The 21,052-nt window shown below is 47.2% G+C and overlaps 2 protein-coding genes across 3 annotated transcripts in view; one reads left to right on the forward strand and one right to left on the reverse strand.

The window, feature by feature from the left end:
• On the reverse strand, positions 1–11,686 carry LOC127055484 (histidine--tRNA ligase, cytoplasmic-like). 2 transcript variants are annotated; one of them, XM_050962485.1, is made up of 13 exons: positions 11,338–11,686; positions 9,827–9,916; positions 8,754–8,873; positions 8,271–8,366; positions 7,142–7,267; positions 5,669–5,776; positions 5,318–5,416; positions 4,560–4,653; positions 4,022–4,149; positions 3,697–3,939; positions 2,649–2,765; positions 1,842–1,988; positions 1–1,064 (listed from the first exon to the last, which is right to left on the reverse strand). In XM_050962485.1, the coding sequence occupies exons 1-13, from the start codon at positions 11,446–11,448 to the stop codon at positions 1,008–1,010; spliced, it is 1,536 nt and encodes a 511-aa protein (XP_050818442.1). In that variant the 5' UTR covers positions 11,449–11,686; the 3' UTR covers positions 1–1,007. The 2 variants fall into 2 exon arrangements, with proteins under 2 accessions (XP_050818442.1, XP_050818441.1); XM_050962484.1 differs by having other exon boundaries at positions 4,022–4,152.
• Positions 11,687–11,872: 186 nt separating this feature from the next.
• Positions 11,873–21,052, forward strand: part of ZMAT2 (zinc finger matrin-type 2) — a 29,835-nt gene continuing 20,655 nt past the window's right edge. Inside the window, exon 1 of the mRNA XM_050962492.1 lies at positions 11,873–12,156. Coding sequence (XP_050818449.1) covers positions 12,139–12,156 — 18 coding nt within the window. The 5' untranslated portion in view covers positions 11,873–12,138. The remainder of the gene's footprint in view (positions 12,157–21,052) is intronic.

The following is a 21,052-nucleotide window of genomic DNA, read 5'->3' on the forward strand; positions in this document are numbered from 1 at the left end:
TCAGCAACCCACAGTATTTTATTTACATCACTTATCCACGTTTGCATGGAAACCAAAGTCTCGGCTCATCCACAGCCTCATTCACTTTAGACAGAACCACTGGAGAAGAGACTAGATCACTAAAATGGGGTCATTTCCTGGGAGGAGGGATGTAGCTACTGTGCAGCACTAGGCCAACAGCCCAGCCCAGACACAAAATGGGAATATCATGTCCAATCTCCCAATGACATGTAGGGATACTGCAGAGCATCCTTGAAGCATAGTTCATGTGTATCCTGGACAGTAGTGGTACTCCCATCCCGCAGAGCGAGGAAAGAGAAATTTCCTAGTTCAGCTCCATGACTGGGGGTGGAGAAAGGGAGCCCCGCAGATGGGGACTGACCTTCCAGTGATTCAGAGCTGCCTTGCACAGGTGAAGGGCAGATAAGATTCTAAGGACAAGTTTCCATGGAGGTTCTGGATATGTGAGGATGCTCACAAGGCCATCCGCAGCAAGCCTTAACCTAGCAAATTGCTGAGTCAACTTGCACAGGCATCTGGGCATTGTGCAGGACCTGGCAGGTGTGAATTCCTTCAAGATAGTAAATTAACTCTGCACTAAGGCCTAGGTCATGGCAAGGGAATCTGCCTTATTGCAAATGTAGGAGCTCTGGTTTGACCAATGAGCTTGCTACCATAATACAACACATTAAAACAGACCCACTCCTGATGCTACTTAACCTGAGAGGGCTAACCGATGGTAATTTGCCCTATGCCTTTAAAACGTGTCCGCTCCCTACACACTGAGATGTTGTACCAAGACATAAGATTGATAGGGCAAGGTTAATTTCAGTGCAGCAGGAGGTGGCCAGCCTTCAGCCCTATCAGCACTGCCCAAATCCTCATGGAATCATGGCCTGGCAGTGCCATATTACTGGCCTGGGAATGCCAGTGCACCACATGGCTAGAAACAATCAACATGGCAGGAAATAGGTCCAGTGAGTCAAGCTGTTGTCCACAGAAGGGCTCTAGGACTCCAACCTTCTTCTGATTTCCTCAGTAAGCTTCTCCCTAGGGATATCGACCTGCACAACAAACAGGAAGGAACTGGTCACAGCAATAGAACTATCTCGTGGGAAGTGCCCCGAGCACCCAATGATATCAGGATGCCCACTTACCCCTTGCAGCCACCCAGACCTGTCTTGTGCCATCCCTCAAACCCTCCTCTCCATGAACTCCCGCTGGAAGCACCACCCCATAAAAATGCATCCTCTGACCAGCAAGGAGACATTTGTGGAAGGAGTGATGATTAGGAACTTCCTGTTCCAGACCCCTGAGGGACAGGATTCGACTGCTCAGCAGAGAGCTTTAGTGATCTGTAACTCTGAGGAAGGTTCGTTGTGGACTCAGACCAGTGTGTAAAGAGGATTCAATCTGTACCAGAGCTGGGTTAACTCTAGTGATCTGCGATGCAAGCAAGAGCTCCCAAAAGGCCCTAATAGCCAGGAAGAGTGCTGTCTAGAACCTTTCATTGGGTTTTGGAGGCAGCCTTCAGACCACCTAGCCCAGGGGTCCCCAACGCGGTGCCGGGCATCTAAATGCACCCGCATCTTGGCCGGCGGTTGAGCATCTGCCGAAATGCTGAAATTTGGTGGCATTTCAGTGGCGACGCCTCTGGATGATGCTGCTTGCCACCGACAAGCAGTGTCATCAAGAGGCGTCGCCACCAAAATGCCGCCAAAATTCAGCCGCATTTCGGCAGATGCTTGACTGCTGCTATGGTCCTTCATCTGGCGCCCGCCAGACAAAAAGGTTGGGGACCACTGCCCTAGCCCACCCCCAATATCCAAGGACATCCTCACCTCTTCCCTGCTAGCTACGTCTCGTAGTTTGACGACTCCATCCTTCAGCTCCTGCTCTCCTACGATGGCTGCGAGAGGGATTCCTGTGTCTTCACAATACTGCAGCTGGTTCAGCAGCTTGGGGTTCTTCTTATACAGCATCTCTGCCTAGAAGGGGAGGCAATGTGGTTGTGTTCAAGAGCTTACACAGAATAGAAAGTGACAAACCCTACCCAGTTCAAACTCATTGCTAGGACTGGCTGGAAATTTGTTGATGGTTTTCTCGTGGAGAATACAGATTAGCTGAAATCTAAACATTTTGTGGAGATGGTTTGATTTTGACTAAGCTCCAGTGGAACCAAGGCAAGTTTTGAAACCCATCTGCTAGGCTGGTTTTCCTACCAGCTGGCCTGCCTTGTGGGCTACCAGTTCTTTTGCAGCTTACCTAGCAAGCTGACAGTTCCCCTTCAACCTGCTGGGTGGAATTTCATCTGGAAATGATCAAAATTGTGATTTTTTTTGGGTTCTGTTTTCAGAGGTTTTGAAATTTTGGGGTTTTGTTCCAAATTGGAAATTCCAAATGCCTCCATGAAAGAGAATTACCATTCTCCTCACAGCTCTAGACATTAGCACAGAGTCTCCTGGGACAGACGGTTGCAACAGGCTCAGTACCAGTACCTGCCTTTATCCGTCAGAGCCAAACAGCAAAGAGTCTGGTGAGTCTGGTCTTGCTGTCCCACTTCTCCCCGAAGACTCTCTCTCTCTCCCCCCATCCTAAAGGCTGGCTTTGAGAAGCACAACTAGGCCAGTCCAATTGCCCAGTCTTACCTTGATCCCAGAATCCCACAGCTCAGAGATGAGTTTCAGTCTCACATCAAGGAAGTTCTTCTGGGGGGTTGCCACCAGCACTTGCGTCTCAGTCGTCCGAATCTTCTCCTTAGAAGCCTGGGAGCAGGAACAGAGTTGTGAATGAAACATATGGAAACAGCCTATTGCTCGTGAAGACACATGCTCCAAGGCTCCTGACGGTTGCTCCTCACCCACCCCTTGCACATATTACTGGAGAATGCCACCATTTTCCTAACACAGGCTATACAGGGAGATTACATGAAAAACACCACAAACCCACCAAACTGTGCTCAAACAATGTAATTTTGCAAAGTCAAGTTTGTGCAACCTTAATTTATCTGCCTTGGGCACATGCATCTTGACTCTGGATTTCATTATGTACTATTTTTTCCACAGGATCCCTGCCTCATTCTGAGTATACACTAGACCTGCTCTGGGGATGAGGCAGCTGTTCAATAATTTTTTTGAGCCTCACCAGACAATGAGTTGCCTCCGTCTTATTTACCACACATCACTCCAACCCTAAACTAAATAGAGAATTACTAATTTCCTCATGGGTTTTTCCACCATCTATCATAGTAGTAGGAAGCTCACAACCATTAAGTTAATTATCTTCATAACACCCTGGGAGACAAGTATTTTACAGATGGAAAACTAAGGCACAGGGAGATTAAGGCCAAAAGGAGGATGCCGATTTACAGACAGCGAAATTGACCGAAAAAGCAGCTTGGTCCAAGCTTCAGCTAAGGAATGAGAGAGCCCAGAATAGAACTCTACCTCCTACGTCCCGGCCCTACTGTAGTGAAAATTCTAATTCAAGTGATAAGCCCAGGAAACCTGTAGCAGAGGAGTCAGATCTCCAGCATTTCATTCAGCCACAAGCCCATCCTTTCTTTTACTGCTACAGATCTTCCAATTTCTGCAACAAATGTGTCAGATATCCTACAGAAAGTGGCCACCTTACCTGCACCCCCTGGCTCTTTCCCACAGCCGTGGGCCATTCTCTGTACTTCTGAGTGGCACTCACCTCCACCTCCTGCTCCATGATGGAGAAGATCCGCTCGATTCCGATGCTGACTCCCACACAGGGCACCTTCCGCCCCTTGGGGTCAAACATCCCCACCAGCTCGTCATAGCGGCCGCCTCCAGCCACGCTGCCCATGTTGACTGGCTCCTCCCTGTGGGCGTTCTGAGGCTGCAGCAGGATGGCCTCGTAGATCACCCCAGTGTAATAATCCAGACCCCGTGCCAAGCTCAGGTTGAAGGAGATCTGCAGGACAGGAGGGGAATCCCATTACCAGGCACAACAAATGATCCAGTCAGGCCTGGGTCAGTATCCCTCCACCACTCACCTTATCTGTGATGCCAAACAGGGTCAGGTACTCAAACAGCAGCTTCATGTCTCCCAGCCCCTCCCGGGCCAGCTTGTTCTGGGACAACTTAGGGTCTTGGAGCAGCTGCTCAATCAGACCCAGCCCACCTGCTGAAATGAGACACACCTGAAATATAGCAGGGAGGGCGACATGGTGTGGCCAAGCTCCTATGGACTCACTCCCTCCAGCCTGGGTCACATGTAGCTGCTCACTCCTCAGCCTTGTGGATCTCTACTTCCTTCCCAGGGGATACTGACCATGCATCCCACCTGGGACACCCAGGCTGCAAGTCAGTTTGGCCTGGGCAAGTCAGCTAAACATCTGGGGAACCCTGACTGACTGACTGACTGACTGACACACACACACACACTCTCTTTCCTCCTCTCCCTCTCCCTCCCATGCAGAGATCAAGGAAGTTGGAATAGCTGCTGGGAAGGTGAAGGGACCCACATGGACTCTCGGCTGGCCTGGGTGAGCCTGGACAGGGAACCAAGACTCACAGCTCCACAGAACTCACCAGGCATTCGAACGTATTCCCCTATGCGATCCGCAGTCTCTGGCGAGAGACCTTTCTCTCCAACCATCTCATTCTTCACATCCTCCCATGTTGCCTGGGGTGGAGGAGATGAGAACACTAATCACAGCTTCCCTGGCTGAATCTACTGCTCCTGGGAATGCAAAAATCCCTTCCCCAGCTTCCCCCTCCACACCAGTGCTACCCCATGGGTTCAGAACACACCCTGAGGAAACTGCAGGAAAGGGGAGACCATTGCCTGGTGGCTAATCCAGTTAGAGATCTCCCATTTCTAACCTTCCCAGAAGAATTAACAATAGATTTCACTTTCATTTAGTGCCTTAATTCTAAACTCTCAAAGCTCTTTATTAATGAGTTAGGACCAGATCCTCAAAAGGTATTTGAGAGTTAGGGGGCTACTTATTTCACTGGAAGTTAGCAGACCTTTTGAGGATCTGAGCCCTAATCCCTCCAAACCCCTGGAGAGGCAGGAAGTCTTATCCCCATTTTACAGATGGGAAAGCACAGGGACAGAGAGTGGATGCAACTTGCCCAAGGACAGAATCCAAAGTTCTTGGCACTTGGGAGAGCCATGGAGAATGTCAGCTCTGAAAGTCCTGCTTCAGGTGGGTGTTTCCATCCTACGCATTTGGAGCTGGATCACAGTCCTCCCACCACAGCACACACAGCTGAGGGCTAGGGCAGTGCTAGACAGCAGTCAATGTCTGCCAGCCAAGGCTGGGAAATCTGCAGAGCAGTACCTTGTTCAGTTTGTCCACGGTAGAACAAGTGCTATGGAACAGGCTGTCTGGAATGCCACATACCGCAAACACTCCATTCAAAATGCGCCGGTCATTGACCTGGGGGTGGGAAGCAGAGTCACTCTAAATCAGATCCCAACAGAGCCTCCCAGTAAGACTGAATCACTTCCAGTTGGTTTCTATATCACTCCAGCGGTCTATGAAGCAGCTATAGTCAAAATCCCCCCATCTCTTCCTTCAGAGGCTCTCTCGTATGCAGAGCACGCTAGAGTGGAGGATGGGTGGGAGGTCAGGCACATTCTTGCCTGGGCAGACTTATAACTTTATTAAACCAATGGTCTATGGTTTTACCTTAATGAGGAAGTCTCCGAGCTGCAACATGCTCAGGATCTCATGCACAATCTTCAGACATTCAGCATCAGGAATCATAGGGTCAAAGTGGCCAGCGATGTCAAAATCCTGGGGTACAGGAAGAGGCAGTGAGAATCCAGGCAGTGTAATCCAACTGGGACACCCCAGCAGCAATCAAGGTCCCCAGACACACAGTTCCCTATGCTGCACCCCATTCCCTGTACCCCAAGGGGAGCCCAGGCCTGTTGTGCAGAGACCTGTACTCTAAGCTCTCCCAGGTAACAGAAGTCCAATTCAGCCTGTTACAGAAAGCCATTGTTTATGAAAGTTAGCAGAAGTTGGAGGCAACCAGACTAAGATAAACTGGACTGTTTTAAGTTAAACCACTGTGCTAAGGGAACTGCAAAGCTCCTGGTAAAGAGGGGGATGGGACGGGACATGTGGATTGGAAGGTGTGAGCTGCACCATCATGGTTGCCACCCCCACCATCTCCTGGGATCCACCAGGACACGACTGGGTCTTCATAAACCTGATGCTGAGACAAGGCCTGATCAGACTGGGCCAGAGAGAGGGAACTGCTGACATCGCTGTCTCCACTCGGAATGTGAGATTTGCATTCATGCTGTCACCTCCCTCATGTGTCATTTTCTTTCCTCACCTTATTTCTTCTCTCTCCTCCCCCTTTCCTTTTTCTGTCTAAAGAGTCTGACTTAGCCTCCCAAGACAACACCATCTTTTGCAACACTGCTTTGAGCCTGTGACCAGAGAAGCAAGCTAAAAGCAATGCCTTCAACAGGCCAATGCTGGTACAAGTTGGCCAGGACGCTTGAGTGTGCTGAGTCTGATTTTCACCAGCAGTGAGGTTGCAAATGAGAATCAGCACCCAGGACAGAAGAAGCATTTTCTACCTTTGCAATTCTGGGTGTTTTTCTTCTTTTCTCTTAAAGAAACAGGAGTGGACTTCAATAACCACAGTTCCAGCCCATCTTAACTAACTTTTTCTCTTTTCCCCCAAAAGGACGGTAAGTAACATATTTCATTTCTTCCGACAGACTTTTAGTTAGGAGATTCCCCTGTTCAGACTCTACAGCTAAAGGGAATAAGGGATATTGTTAAGCCTGACTTAATACTTTGCATTTCAAATGCATTAACTGTTTTTCCTTCATTTCCTGTATTTTTAATAAAAGGTTTAAAAGACTTGTAATGGTGGTTGTTACAATGGAAGTCACAAAACCTTGGACCACACTTAACTGTTTGATGTTATAACAGTAAAAAGGGTTTCACTGCATTTTATCTGTGAGGCACCCTTCTTGTCAGCACAACAGGCCCCAGACGCACATGGAGCCCTCTTCCTCCCTGTCCTGTTCCCCATGCTTTGTGGGGAGCCAGAACCCCAAAGCCCACACAGGAAACCCTTGGCCCAGACACACAGCTCCCCGCAGCATGGAGAGCACTCAGGCTGCCGGTACTCACACACTGGTAGAACTCCCTGTAGCGGCCCCTCGTCATGGCTGGATTATCACGTCTGTAAACTTTGGCAATGTGGTAGCGCTTAATGTTGGTGATTTTGTTCATTGCCAAATAACGAGCAAAGGGCACCTGAGCACAAAGGGTTAAGGATGGAACCTAGAGGGAATCTCCTGTGGCCTGGAGAGTCCAGGGCCAGTCATTCAGCCCGATTATCACTCTACAGACAGCTGCTGGGCCAGTACAACACAACCCCACAGCAAAGCCTATGCTGAAGGGCACCTGCAAACTGTGGCCACCTGTCCTAATGGACAGTAAAATCTCAGTCCCTATGAGCACATCTTCCATGTTAACAGCCAGAACAAACAGCCTCATTGGTGGGTCGTTTGAACAGATGTTGCAGTCCTTTGCTGCTATGATACAAACTGGGATTACATATATAATACAGTGACAGATTAAAAGCCAGAGGTAAGGGAGCAAAGATGTTTTCAGGTGAAATTTGGACAGAGCTGCAGTCAGTAAAGCACCAAGGTCCTGGATGGATGACCCATTTGGCAAGTAACAAAAGCAGCGGCTCTTTCACTGAGAATAGGAAGGTTGTGTGAAGAGTCAGAAAGAAGGCTAGCCCAGATGGGGAAGGAGTAGAGAGAGAGAAGGTTCAATGTCCAGGGAGTACACTGGAGCAAGCCCATGGACGGTTTCTATGTACAGACCCTGAAGTAACCCGGGAGCTAGTTTTGAGGATGAGGTGATGTAGTCACCATTCTGGGTGTCTAGTGGTGAGTAGTAATTCTCCATGTGCTGGAGTTGGAAAGGCTGGGACTTGAGCTGATCCTGGAGCTGGAGCTACAGTAGTCTAGGTGGGAGGGATGGAAGTTTGGATGCAGATGAGTCGAGACAGAGGTGTCCATAGGCAATGGCATGGAGGCAGTTACAGGTAGGCTTGAAAACACTGGGGAGGAATGGGATGGATGTATACAAAGTGGAATTAGCATGCATGTTCCTCCCCAGCTAGGAGGAGATGACAGACTCTCCAGCATGTCCTCACCTCCACCCCATGCACTCTTGCCTAAGAAACACCAGCAACCCGTGGATGAAGTGGTGCTTCCCAAGATCCGGGACTCTGGCAGGATACAGTCAGGTCGTAGCGAAGAGACAGCAGCTCTCCCCCCTGGTCTTTCAGGTCATAGATGAGCTTTGAGTCCTCCCCATACTTCCCCATCAGAGTTTCCTAAAGAAAAGCAAGACAACTGTCAGGCAAGAGAGGACAAGCTCCAGAAGCAGAAAGCAGGAGCAAGAAGCCCCTAGAAAGAAAGCAGGGAGAATCGTTGAGCCTGATTTTAGAGGTGATCAGTTGGCTCTAAACCCAGTCAGATGATCTAACCCTCTCCAGCTTTACCACAGAAGCTCACTTGCCACAGGAGCTGTTCACAGCTGAGTTCTTAGGGCATCTGCCCTTCAGATCACAATAAAAGCAGCTACTGCCACTTAAATTGCACCCAGTAATTGCAAGGGGCATAAAGCCACAAACCTATGGATCACATCTGACTCAGGGATCAGCGCCTCCAGCAGCAGAACTTCCCCTTCCCAGATGTCACGTCGCAGCCCCTACCCTCACCTTCAGCTCAAACACAGGGGTGTCAATGGCCTCAGCCCCATGGCGCTTGAAGCAGCTGATGATGGTGTTGAAGACTTTCTCCCGGATGGCTGTTTGCTTGGGGCTGTAGTCCCTGGTGCCCTGAGCCCAAACCAAAGGGAAGTGCGTGAGAAATCTTAAAAGTGAAGAATTATACCCACCACCCTGCAACAGGAAAACCAGCCAATATCTAAACTTCCCAGCTCCTGCGCTGCTCAAAGCTCTGAGCCCAAAAGTTTGGCGCTATAACAAGGGTCAGCTAGGCCTAGAATAATGGAAGTTGATGATTCATTGGACCTACTGCTGCTTGAAATACTAGGAAACTTTTAGTGCACAGGGTCCACATGAACAGTTGGCATGTGGCATGCTGGAGCACTGTAGACTTAGGCCCCCATTTGTCATGCACTAATTCCTCATTTAGATATGCCCTTAGGCATAAGAGTCAGTTGGGAAGAGGGAACAGAATGGGAAAAGGAGAAAGAGGCTTAGGCTCAAGAGCATAGGTGCCAACTTTCCTCTGTGCTGGTGAGTGCTTGTGCCCCCCCCACTCCGACTCCACCCTTTGCCCACCCCTGCCCTGCCCCCATTCCAACCCCTTCCCTGAAGTTCGTGCCCCAACTCTGTCCCCTCCCTGCCTCTATTGGACCCTTTCCACGAATACCCGCCCTGGCCCCGCCTCTTCCCTGAGTGTGCCACATTCCCCCTCCTCCCAGCGCCCGCAGCGCGAATCAGCTGTTTCGCGGCGTAAGCACTGGGGGCCATGGGGGAAAAGCTGGCAAGCAGTGCGCCCAGGTGTGGAGGTGGAGGTGAGCTGAGATGGGGGACAGGGCAGGGAGCCAATTTTTCCCCATGAAGTCAGCGCCTATGCTTGAGAGGCTGCAGCTGAGGAAAAACTGTGCACCCTACCATAAAGAGCAGGATAACAAGCAGGAAAAAGGCAGTTTGTTTCAGTGGTGAGAACACCTAAGCCATATGCCAGTGGAGATGGGGTGGGGTAACCAGGAGAGGAAGCAACCCATGAGAGACCCATGTGCCTGAAAGAGGTGGGAAGTTACCTTGGGGGTTTTCAGAATGAAGTTCTTTTTCCCCTCATCAGTTCCCAGCTGTGCCTTTGGCTGCTGGACCTTTACCACACCCTCTGCCACCTGGGGACAGAGAAAAGGCTTTGATAAATGGAGTAGGACACTGACCCCTGAGTGTCTGTCTGATGTCAATTCAACTGGTGGACCTACAAGGCCAGCAGAAGGTTTCCTTAGTTACTAAACAGCTCCACTATAAGGAGGTGGCAGTTATCTTTGGGGTTTTGAGAATGAAGCTCTTCCCCCTTATCAGTTCCCAATCTGATTTCCTTCCCCAGACCTGAAGAAAAGCTCTCTGTAACTTGAATGCTTGTACCCTCCAACAACTGAAGTTGGTCCAATAAAAGATATTATCTCACCCACCTTGTCTCTCTAATATTCTGAGACCGACACAGCTACAACAATGCAAATAACAGCTTCACTGTAATTCAAATCCTTGCTTTTCCTTGCATTTGACATTTTAAACGTTAGCAGGACAGCCAATGAATTCTTAGCAGCCTATTAGAGTGCACAGGAATCTGGGAGCCACTGACTACAGAGTAGAAAATATAGTTAGTTGTTTTGGCTTTTCAGATAAATTAGAAGGCTCCCAAATCTGAATTATCACTTTCTAGCCAGCCAGAATAATCCCTGCCAGAACTAGTGGACAATCTGCAGGGAGCCTGCAACAGGTGGACTCCAGACTTTGCCCACCAGAGGGCTGCACTGACAACTTGCCTGGGATCTGCTGCCTTTATCTAACCCAGTCCTTTAGTCGGGATCAAGATGGAGCAGGTGTAGGCAATCTGAGGCACGCGAGCTGATTTTCAGTGGTGCACACACTGCCTGGGTTCTGGCCACTGTTCTGGGAGGGGGGTTCATTTTAATTTAATTTTAGATGAAGTTTCTTAAATATTTTTTAAACCTTATTTACTTTACATACACCGCTAGTTTAGTTATATATTATAGACTTATAGAAAGAGACTTAAAAATGTTCAAATGTATTACTGGCACGTGAAACCTTAAATTAGAGTGAATAAATGAAGACTCAGCACACCACTTCTGAAAGGTTGCAAACCCCTGAAATAGAGCACACACACACACCATACTGACTGTCCATTTGTACTCAGGGCACACCCTGGTAATAACACTTAATACTCACATAACACTGAACACCTTGAAAGTCAGCGGACACATTAATTACCTCATTAACACAAACGACACCCCGGGAGATGCGTTCGCCATCAATAAAGATGGGAATAGGAGTGATACCGAGAGAGTGACTAGCTACCCAGAGCCACACAGCATCAGTATCAGAACCTGGGTTAGGATCCAAGTGCCAGCCCCATGCAGCTCACTGCTTCTCTACAGCTTCGGGGGCTCTGGCTGGCTTAGGCTCCGATTCCCTCCCGGGAATCGGAGCCCGTCTGAAAGCCAAAGCCTTGTCCGCTGGAAGCGGACGGTCCCTCGGGGCTGGAGCAGGGCCCGCCACCCGGAGCGGGCCTCACCTGGTTTTCGGGGTGGGCAGCAAAGGCTCGCAGGGGGCAGGACGGTGCCCGGTGCTGGGCCCAGAAGGGCACCCGGTAGCCCCCCGCAGCGAGGGGGCGCAGCCAGTTCATGGCTCAGGAGGTAGCCGGATCCCGCAAGCCGCTGTCCGAAGGCTCCCGGCTGGAATTCGCCTCGGCCTTGCGCTGGGTGCGGGGAGACCCGAGGCTACGCAGCCGGGAGCGGGGGCGAGACACGTGTGCGGGGCTGGGGCTGGCGTCGGCACCTCAGCACCCCGGCCCCAGCGAGCTCCGCAGGGCCACAGGCTGACTGGGAGCCCGCGGGGTAGGCAAGAGCAGCGCTGGGGCCAGGGACACTCTTCTACACTAGCACCCTGCCTGGAGGACTCAGCCTCACTGCAGCCATAGAGTAGAGGGTGGTTAAGAATAGAAAGTTCACCTTCTCTAACCATAGAGTCTCAGGACCTATAATGCGTTTCCGCAGAACTAGAGCGTCCCGGGGCCAATCGGAAAGAGCTGTTCCGGGTCACCGGGGAAGACTATCTGAAACCATGGAGTCTCAGGAGACATCCCAGAGAGGCACAAAAATAAGCTCCAAAGTTACTGATACTCAACCGCAACCCTGGCCTACACAACCCTGAACATCCGCTTCCGGCCGCCACGCTCCGTCTCATCTCAGAGAACGACGTTACGCTCTAGCTACCGCGGCCGCCGCTCTATGGTACTCGGGAGGACTGGCTTACGTTACGACTCTTGCTGCCGGAGTACGGCGCTTTCTGGTTCCTTATTCACTTCACGTTCAACATGGCGTCGGGCAGCGGGGTAGGTGTTAAGAGGGGGGCGCGAGGGGAAGCCCAGGGCTGTTTCCCCCCCTCCTCTCCCAGGCCCCCAGCCCGAGTAAAGACCCCCCCCCGCGAGCCAGAGACGCTCGGCGGGATGCTCCCGGGTCCTGGCTCGAGGACTGGCTCTTGCTCGCTCCCCTCCCCGTGGGCTCGGGGCAGTCTGGGCTCGGGGCCGGTCACTTGAGGCAGGTTCTCACCCTCCGTGCTTCGGATCGGGGCCAGGCGCTCCCTCTGGCTCAGTCTCATCGCTGGCTGGAGGGTTGTTCCCCTCTGCGGTCGCGCTGTGCGTTGTGTCTCCCAGCGTCCGCCGCTGGCTTATGGACAGGATTCGTGTGTGGTGGGAGCCGGCTTTAGCTCTTCCCATTTCGCGGCAGGGAGGTTAGTGTGGTAGTTCTGTGCAGGGAGCCGTTGCGTTATAGTGTCTGGATTTTGATATAATTTTTCTCGATACATTAATTCATTGGCTCTCAACCTTTCCAGACAACTGTACCCCTTTTAGGAGTCTGATTTAATCTTGTGTATCCCCAAGTTTCACCTCACTTAAGTTACTTGCTTATAAAATTGTACATAAAAGTACGAAAGTGTCACAGTACACTGTTACTGAAACATAGTTGACTTTCACATTTTTACCGTATAGTTATAAAATGAATCAATTGGATTATAAATTTGTACTTACAATTCAGTGTATAGTAGATAGAGCAGAATAAACAAGCCATTGTCTGTATGAAATTTTAGTTTGTACTGAATTTGCTAGTGCTTTTTATGTAGCCTGTTGTAAAACTAGGCAAATATCTCGATGAGTTGATGGTACCCCCTGGAAGATCTCTGTGTACCACCAGGGGTAAGTGTACCCTGGTTGAGAACCACTGCATTAATGAGTGTTCTGGGTTTTGATGTAGTGTCCTGATCGCTATTCATTTCATTTATTCTGGGAGAAGTTTCCTTCATTGGTTGGAGGTTAATATTGGGAGATCTGGGACTGCTGTTAATCCATTCATAAGTGCTTATTCAGATTTAGATTTTGCTCTTTCATTGCTTTGCAGTAGGATTGTTGCTGCTTTATCTGAGATGGAGCCAAAAGTGCTATCAAGGGTGGGGTTCATCTTACTTTTGTTCTGTGACTTCTATTATGCTGTACATGTAGAATTTTGTTTGCAGGACTGTAGTGGAAGGTTTCTGTGTAGGCTTTGTCAACACTACAGACTGTAGTCACTGTAAGGTCTCGCATGTAGCCGCGCTATGCCGACAGGAGACAGCGCTTCTGACCGCTTAATTAAGCCACCTCCCACAAATGGTGGGGGAGAGTGTCTCCTGCCAACATAGCTCTATCTACATTGGTGGTTTTTGTTGGTGAAACTTATGTCTGTCGGGTGTTTTTTCACACTCCTGATGGACAAAGGTTTTATCAAGTAAAATGCTAGTCTTAGACATAGCCTTAGGGCTTGTGCCATTATGTATACTTTTCTGGCAAAGATGGGGCACAGACTTGCTCCCTTAATCAGTAGTAGAATGGGAGGTGATTGTATCTATCTAGTGGTTTCTTTGTGACATAGTAGGTCCTGCAGAGGTTTTTCTAATTCTTTTATAACTAGTTTGAAATCCCCTCAACCACTTATGATCCAGCTTAAGTATATTTAATTTAAGATGTCTTAAATTGCTGTTTTGTTATAAAAACTTCTTTTGCATTTTGTGACTTTTTTCCTGGAAGATCAGCAAAGAGTCCTGTGGCACCTTATAGACTAACATATGTATTGGAGCATGAGCTTTCGTGGGTGAATACCCACATCTAATGGGAATTTCCAGAGGCAGGTATAAATATGCAGGCCAGAATCAGTCTGGAGATAACGAGATTAGCTGAATCAGGAAGAATGAGGCCCTGAAAGATCATAACTCTTATTTTATCGATTTGACCTTTTATGTTAATATGTTGAGATCATAGAAGATTAAGGTTGGAAGAGACCTCAGGAGGTCATCTAGTCCAACCCCTTGCTTAAAGCAGGACTAACAACAAGTTTCTCTCTCTGACCATGGCTGTGAGTGTGCCAAATCCTAACCACTAGACTACCAGATATGTTTCTAGTAGGTGTAAATGCTTCGGCAGATGTATGTGGATGACGGCATGCTTAGATCATTCATGTGCACGAGTGTAGTTTTTATCAGTTGTTTAGTGGGAGTCTGGGTATTGAGAATTGCTGTAACAGGCACATGACAGGTTATTGTCTATGTAGAAAGTGGTAGTGCTGAGGGGGAGAGAGACAGATTTGGGGTAACTTCTTCCTGCTTGAACCTACAAAAAGATTCCTAGGAAGAATTCACCACTCTTCCCCCTCCTCTCAAAAACAAAATGAAACAAAAACCTGACCCGAGGAGAGAGAGTGTTCTCTTATCCACTCAAAACCCTGCTCTTCTGTGCCACAAGTAGAAGGAGGTGGAGTTCCCCCACAAAAATGCACTTGGGCAAATATCTTTATTTTCCCCTGTAGAAGAGGTTTTATTTTCGCTAAACGTCAAGCAAAGATGCTTGGAGATTTGACTATCTTATCCCTAAGCCCAGAGATAGAGATGCATGCCCTCCTAAAACCCCTCAGTGCTGGAGAACGTTTCCCTGCAAATTCAGGGAGATCTCTTAGATTCTGAGCTACTTGAGGGGCTTTTGGGGAACATGAGTCTCTCTATCTCAGCATTTGGGGATAGGATTTCCAACTCTCACGCATTGCTGCTGTCTTCCCTTGTTCTAGCACTGTCTTTCTGTGGCCTCTTTTTTTTCCTTTTAGCCCCTCTGTCCTCTGATCTGTGAAAAAAGTGACAGCTTCCAGATTGGCTTTTGTGTTACCGTGTATACAGTAAAGATCTTTGCTGTTCATTACCCATCTGCTAAGTGGAGAAGCCTCATTCCCCTAAACCATATTCTTCCTGGTGCCTCAAACTGCTGCCAGTTCACTTATCCCAACACTCAGTTTAAGGGCCTGTCTATACTGGCAATTTACAGTGCTGCAACTTTCTCACTCGGGTGGGTGAAAAAACACTCCCTGAGTGCCGCAAGTTTCAGTACTGTAAAGTGCCACTATAGACAGTGCACCATCCCTGGGAGCTACGCCCCTCGTGAAGGTAGGTTGTTTTTTTTTGGTGTTCTTTTGTTTTTTTTCTTAGCTCTGCCGTGACCACGTGAACCACATTAAAACACTGCTGTGGCAGCGCTTTAGTATTGCCAGTGTAGACTAGGCCTAAGTTGCTGAATCCATGCTATGTGGTTGTGAGGAGGCCATTCTGACTGCATAAAAACCCATCAGGGCTTCATGTTGAAACTGAATGAAAGGAGCATTGTGGTCACATGGATAAGGTTGATGGCATTCGTTAAAACCACTTGTTAACTGGAGAGCAAGACTGTTGTTTTAACAAGCAGGGGTAATGCCAAAGAGTCAGCTATTAGCACCACCGGGACTTATATATATATTTTTTTCCTGCTTCCTTGGCAAAGCTTTCTACTGCTTTGAGTCACATAGTGAAAAATGAGCAAGGCAGATGGAATATTCAAGCGGCAGAATGGTCTAATAGTTAGCGCAGGAGACAGTCAGGCCCTGAATTCTATTGCCCCTAGTTGTAGGCGGATGTGGTGTTCATTCGTTAGAGCAGGACTAGAATCAAGACTCTTCGGTTTTGTTTTCAGCTTTGTCTCTGTCTTGCTATGCCACATTCACAGCCATTCAACTTCTCTATGCACTACAATTAACATGGGGCCTCGGGTACTTTGCAGTCCTTAGCAGATGTCATCTACAGGGGAAATATCATCTGTAACTTATAAGCAGTTGTTAATATAAAGATTTAGAGGCTTGCGGCAACCTCCATCCCCTGTTTGATCAATCTGAAAAAGTTCCTTTAGAATCACTAGTTAAGCCCTTATTACAGATAGATCAGAAGTTGAATCTAATTCATTTCACTGTGTCTGGCCTGAGGACACTGGTAAAGTATCTTCAAAAGACTACATCCCTTTTATTATAAAAAGAGAGTGAAGCAGCGATGAAATTGCCTTCTCTTCAGGCTTCAACCAACTTTGATTCGTGATAATACTGCTTTTATGTGGGAGAATCTAGAGTCTGGAAAATACCCCAAAACATATTCTTTTGCATTTTGTGAATTTCCCTTTTTTCTTACCTGTGGAGGTTAATAATAATCTTAGGTGTGACATGTTTAAAATGCTTAAGAAGCTCTGGAAATAAATGAGAAAAGTTTTCTACCTATTTCCAAGACATTTTTATTCCTATCACTGGTGGTTCATTCCATTTTAAGGATTGCCAGGAGGGGGCAATTTTGAGTTGCTATAGTTTCAGATGTTTGTTTTTATTTTTTTATTATTCATGATTAGAGTCTTCATTTGGCTAAGTAAGGGAAAAGTGTCATGTATTGAGGGTATATAGTGTTTTTTTTAATTTCCCAGTTGCGAGCAGAGAAACCACTATTTACAGATTTTTTCTTTTTATCGATGTGAAATTAAAAGCATGCATGCAAAATAAAATTAGAGAACAATATATATTTGATCCTAATCATCTGTTGAAGTTGTGGGGTTATGTTTTTCTACAAAATGAAGTGTCTAAGTGTTTACTAACCTCTTTCTTAGTCAGTTTTCCTAACTTATAGCCATCTGGGTGTTGGGTCTGGTAAAGAAACTCATCTTTTGGAGAAAATGGAATATATAACTGCGCACACAGAGAGTAGATACATGAAATGGAATACTTACGGATTAGAATATCCTATGTTGGCAAATATAATAGCCCATTAATTTTAATATGCTACTTAAAATGAAATTGTCTCACTCTTGACTATAATTCTGCTTGTGTTTCCCACCAAAAATACAGTGAACTGTGAGTTAAGATTGCATCGCCTACCAATAAAAATTGTAAAAAAACAAGAAAATAAGCAGTAGAATGATTTTAAAACCCCATGTACACTCTGCTCATCTGTTCACCATCTCAACTTCAACTGTCTCCACTCTTACCCTGATTTGCAACTCTTTCTCTTTTCCACTTTAGGCCCAACCTTATATCAATAATAGGCTGGGCCATAGTGAAAGTGAGCAGAAGGGAAGACAGCAGAATAAAGATTATAAGAACAGCCGTACGGGGTCAGACCAAAGGTCCATCAAGCCCAGTATCCTGTCCTCTGACAGTGGCCAATGGCAGATGCCCCAAAGGGAATGAACAGACAGGTTATCATCAAGTGATCTATCTCCTGTCACCCAGTCCCAGCTTCTGGCAAAGAGAGACTAGGGACACCATTCCTGCCCATCCTGGCTAATAGCCATTGATGGACCTATCTTCCATGACTCTATTTAGCTCCCTTTTGAACCCTCTTATAGTAGTGGCAGGTTGATAGTGCGTTGTGTGAAAAAATACTTTCTTGTGTTTGTTTTAAACCTGCTACCTATTAATTTCATTTAGTGATCCCCTATTCTTGTATTATGAGAAGGAGGAAATAACACTTCCTTATTTACTTTCTCTATACCACTCAGGGTTTTATAGATCTCTATCATATCCCCATCTTAGTCGTCTCTTTTCCAAGCTGAAAAGTCCCAGTCTTGTTAATCTCTCCTCATACGGAAGTCATTCTGTACCCCTAATCATTTTTGTTGCCCTTTTCTGAATCTTTTCCAGTTCCAATATATATTTTTTTAAGATGAGGCAGCCACATCTCCACGCAGTATTCAAGGTGTGGGCGTACCATGGATTTATATAGAGGCAATATGATATTTTCTGTCTTCTTATCTTCCCCTCTCTTGATGATTCCCAACGTTCAGTTCGCTTTTTTTGATTGCTTCTGCACTTTGAGTGGATCATTTCAGAGAACTATCCACAATGACTGCAAGATCTTTCTTGAGTGGTAACAGATAATTTAGATCTCATCATTGTGTGTATATATAGTTAGGATTATGTTTTCCAGTGTGCATTACTTTGCATTTATCAACTTTAAATTTCATCTGCCATTTTGTTGCCCACTCACCCAGTTTTGTGAGATTCTTTTGTAGCTCTTCGCAGTCTGCCTTGGACTTAACTAGCTTGACTGGTTTTGTATCATCTGCACATTTTGCCACCTCACTGTTTACCCCTTTTTACAGATCATTTATGAATATGTTGAATAGGACTGGGCCCAGTACAGATCCCTGGGGGTCACCACTATTTACCTTTTTCCATTCTGAAAACTGACCATTTATTCCTACTCTTTGTTTCCTATCTTTTAACCAGTTACTGATCCATGAGAGAACCTTCCCTCTTATCCCATGACAGCTTATTTTGCTTAAGAGACTTTGGTGAGGGACCTTGTCAGAGGCTTCTTGAAAATCTAAATACAGTATATCCACTGAATCTCCTTTGTCTGCATTCTTGTTGACCCCCTCAAAGAATTCTAGTAGATTGGTTTTCCCTTTACAAAAACCATGTTGACTATTTCCCAACAAATAATATTTATCTATGTGTCTGAGAATCTTGTTCTTTACGATAGTTTCAGCCAATTTGCCCAGCACTGAAGTGAGGCTTACTGGCCTGTAGTTGCCAGGGTCACCTCTGGAGCCCTTTTTAAAAATTGGTGTCACATTAATTATCCTCCAGTCATTTGGTACAGAAGCTGATTTAAATGATAGATTACAGATGACGTTAGTAGTCCTGCAATTTCACATTTGAGTTCCTTCAGAACTCTTTGGGTGAATACCATCAGGTCCTGGAGATTTATTACTGTTTAATTTATCAGTTTGTTCCAAAACCTCCTCTAATGACACCTCAATTTGGGACAGTTCTGCAGATCTGTCACCCAAAAAGAATGGCTCAGGTTTGGGAATCTCCCTCACATCCTCAACAGTGAAGACTGATGCAAAGAATTAATTTAGTTTCTCCGCAATGGCCTTATCTTCTTTGAGTGCTCCTTTAGCATCTTGATCATCCAGTGGATTCACTGGTTATTTAGTAGGCTTTCTGCTTCTGATGTATTTAAAAAAAATGTTGCTATTATTTTTGCAGTCTTTGGCTATCTGTTCTTTTTTGGTCTTTCTAATTATATTTTTACACTTCATTTGCCAGAGTTTATGCACTTTTCTATTTTCCTCATTAGGCTTTATCTTCCATTTTTTAAAGCAGGGGTGGGCAAACCTTTTGGCCTGAGGGCCACATCAGGGTTGCACAACTGTATGGAGGGACGGATAGGGAAGGCGGTGCCTCCCCAAACAGCCTGGCCTCCACCCCCTCCCACTTCCTGCTCCCTGACTGCCCCCCTCAGAATTCCCAACCCATCCAACCCCCCTGCTCCTTGTCCCCTGACCGCCCCCTATCCAACCTCCCGTCCCCTGACTGCCCCGACCCCTATCCACACCCCCGACCCCATACAGCCCACCAGGGACTCGCACCCCCTATCCAACCGCCATCCGCTCCTCGTCCCCTGACCCCTATCCACATCCCTGCCCCCTGACAGGCCCCCGCGAGACTCCCACTTCCAACCCTCCCTGTTCCCCATCCCCTGACCACTCCCCCAGAACCTCTGCCCCATCCAACTGCCCCCTCCTCCCTGACTGCCTCTCAGGACCCCCCATCCCCTTACCAGCAGCAGGAGCTTGCAGCCACGACACCCGGCCAGAGCCAGCTGCGCTCCCCATGCTGCCCAGCGGGAGTGGCGGGCCAAAGTGCGGCCTGCGTGGCAGCGGTGGGGAGGAGGGGACAGCGGGGGAGGGGCTGGGGACTAGCTTCCCCGGCCAGGAGCTCAGGGGCCAGCCAGGATGGTCCCGCAGGCCGTAGTTTCCCCACGTCTGTTTTAAAGGATGCCTTTTTGCCTCTCACTGCTTCTTTTACTTTGTTGTTTAACCGTGGTGACTCTTTTTTGGTTCTCTTACTATGTGTTTAAAATTGGGGTATACATTTAAGTTGAGCCTCTATTATGGTGTGCTTAAAAAGTTTCCATGGATTTCAAGAAGGCAGATTTTAGCAAACTCAGGAAACTGGTAGGTAAGATTCCATGGGAAGCAAGTCCAAGGGGAAAAACAGTTTGAGAGAGTTGGTAGTTTTTCAGAGACAACATTAAGGGCACAAGAGCAAACTATCCCACTGCGCAGGAAAGATAGGAAGTATGGCAAGAGAGCATGCTTTCTTGACCAGGAAATCTTCAATGATCTGAAACTCAAAAAAGAGTCCTACCAAAAAAAGGTCAAATTGCAAAGAATGAATCTAAACAAACTACACAAACATGTGCTGTGTTCCCTGTAAGCTGTGCGGTTGGGCGGCTGCCTGAGAGAGATTCAAGTGCCATGCAGTTGATTAGCAGAGCTGTGCACATCTAGCCAGCAGTGTGTGTTTAGGTGCCCCTCCTCCCTGTGGCTTTGCAGCCACATTGCTCCTGCTGCTGCTCCCAGGACCCTTCTGCTGGCTGTGCAGAGTGGGGAAAGGAGGGTTTCTCTCAGAAACTTCCCCAGCAGCTCTCTCTCAATCTGTCTCACACATCTCCCAACTCTGTTGTTGTTGTTACTTCTTGGTACTTCCTGCAATGCACATATATTCTCTGTAATTTTATTCTTTCAAAATGTGTTATTTAGTTTTTTGACTGGTCTATGCATTTCATAATTTCTATTTCTCTCTTAAATTTAATTCTTTTGAGTAGTCCTGCTGGAGTGATTATCTCTATTTGTAACTTTTAAAAAATATGTTATATCTAGGTTTTTTGTTTCTACTGGTAACGCACATCCACACATTACCTTGGTGTACATAACAAAATTTATTCCACACGTGGAAAAAATTAGAGGGAACATTGATGTAGGGACAAAATTAGAAAGGCCAAGGCACAAAATGAGATTAAACTATCTAAAGACATAAAGAGTAACAAGAAAACAGTCTGAAAATACATTAGAA

This window comes from Gopherus flavomarginatus, chromosome 7, assembly GCF_025201925.1.
Source record: "Gopherus flavomarginatus isolate rGopFla2 chromosome 7, rGopFla2.mat.asm, whole genome shotgun sequence".
Classification (NCBI taxonomy): domain Eukaryota; kingdom Metazoa; phylum Chordata; order Testudines; family Testudinidae; genus Gopherus; species Gopherus flavomarginatus.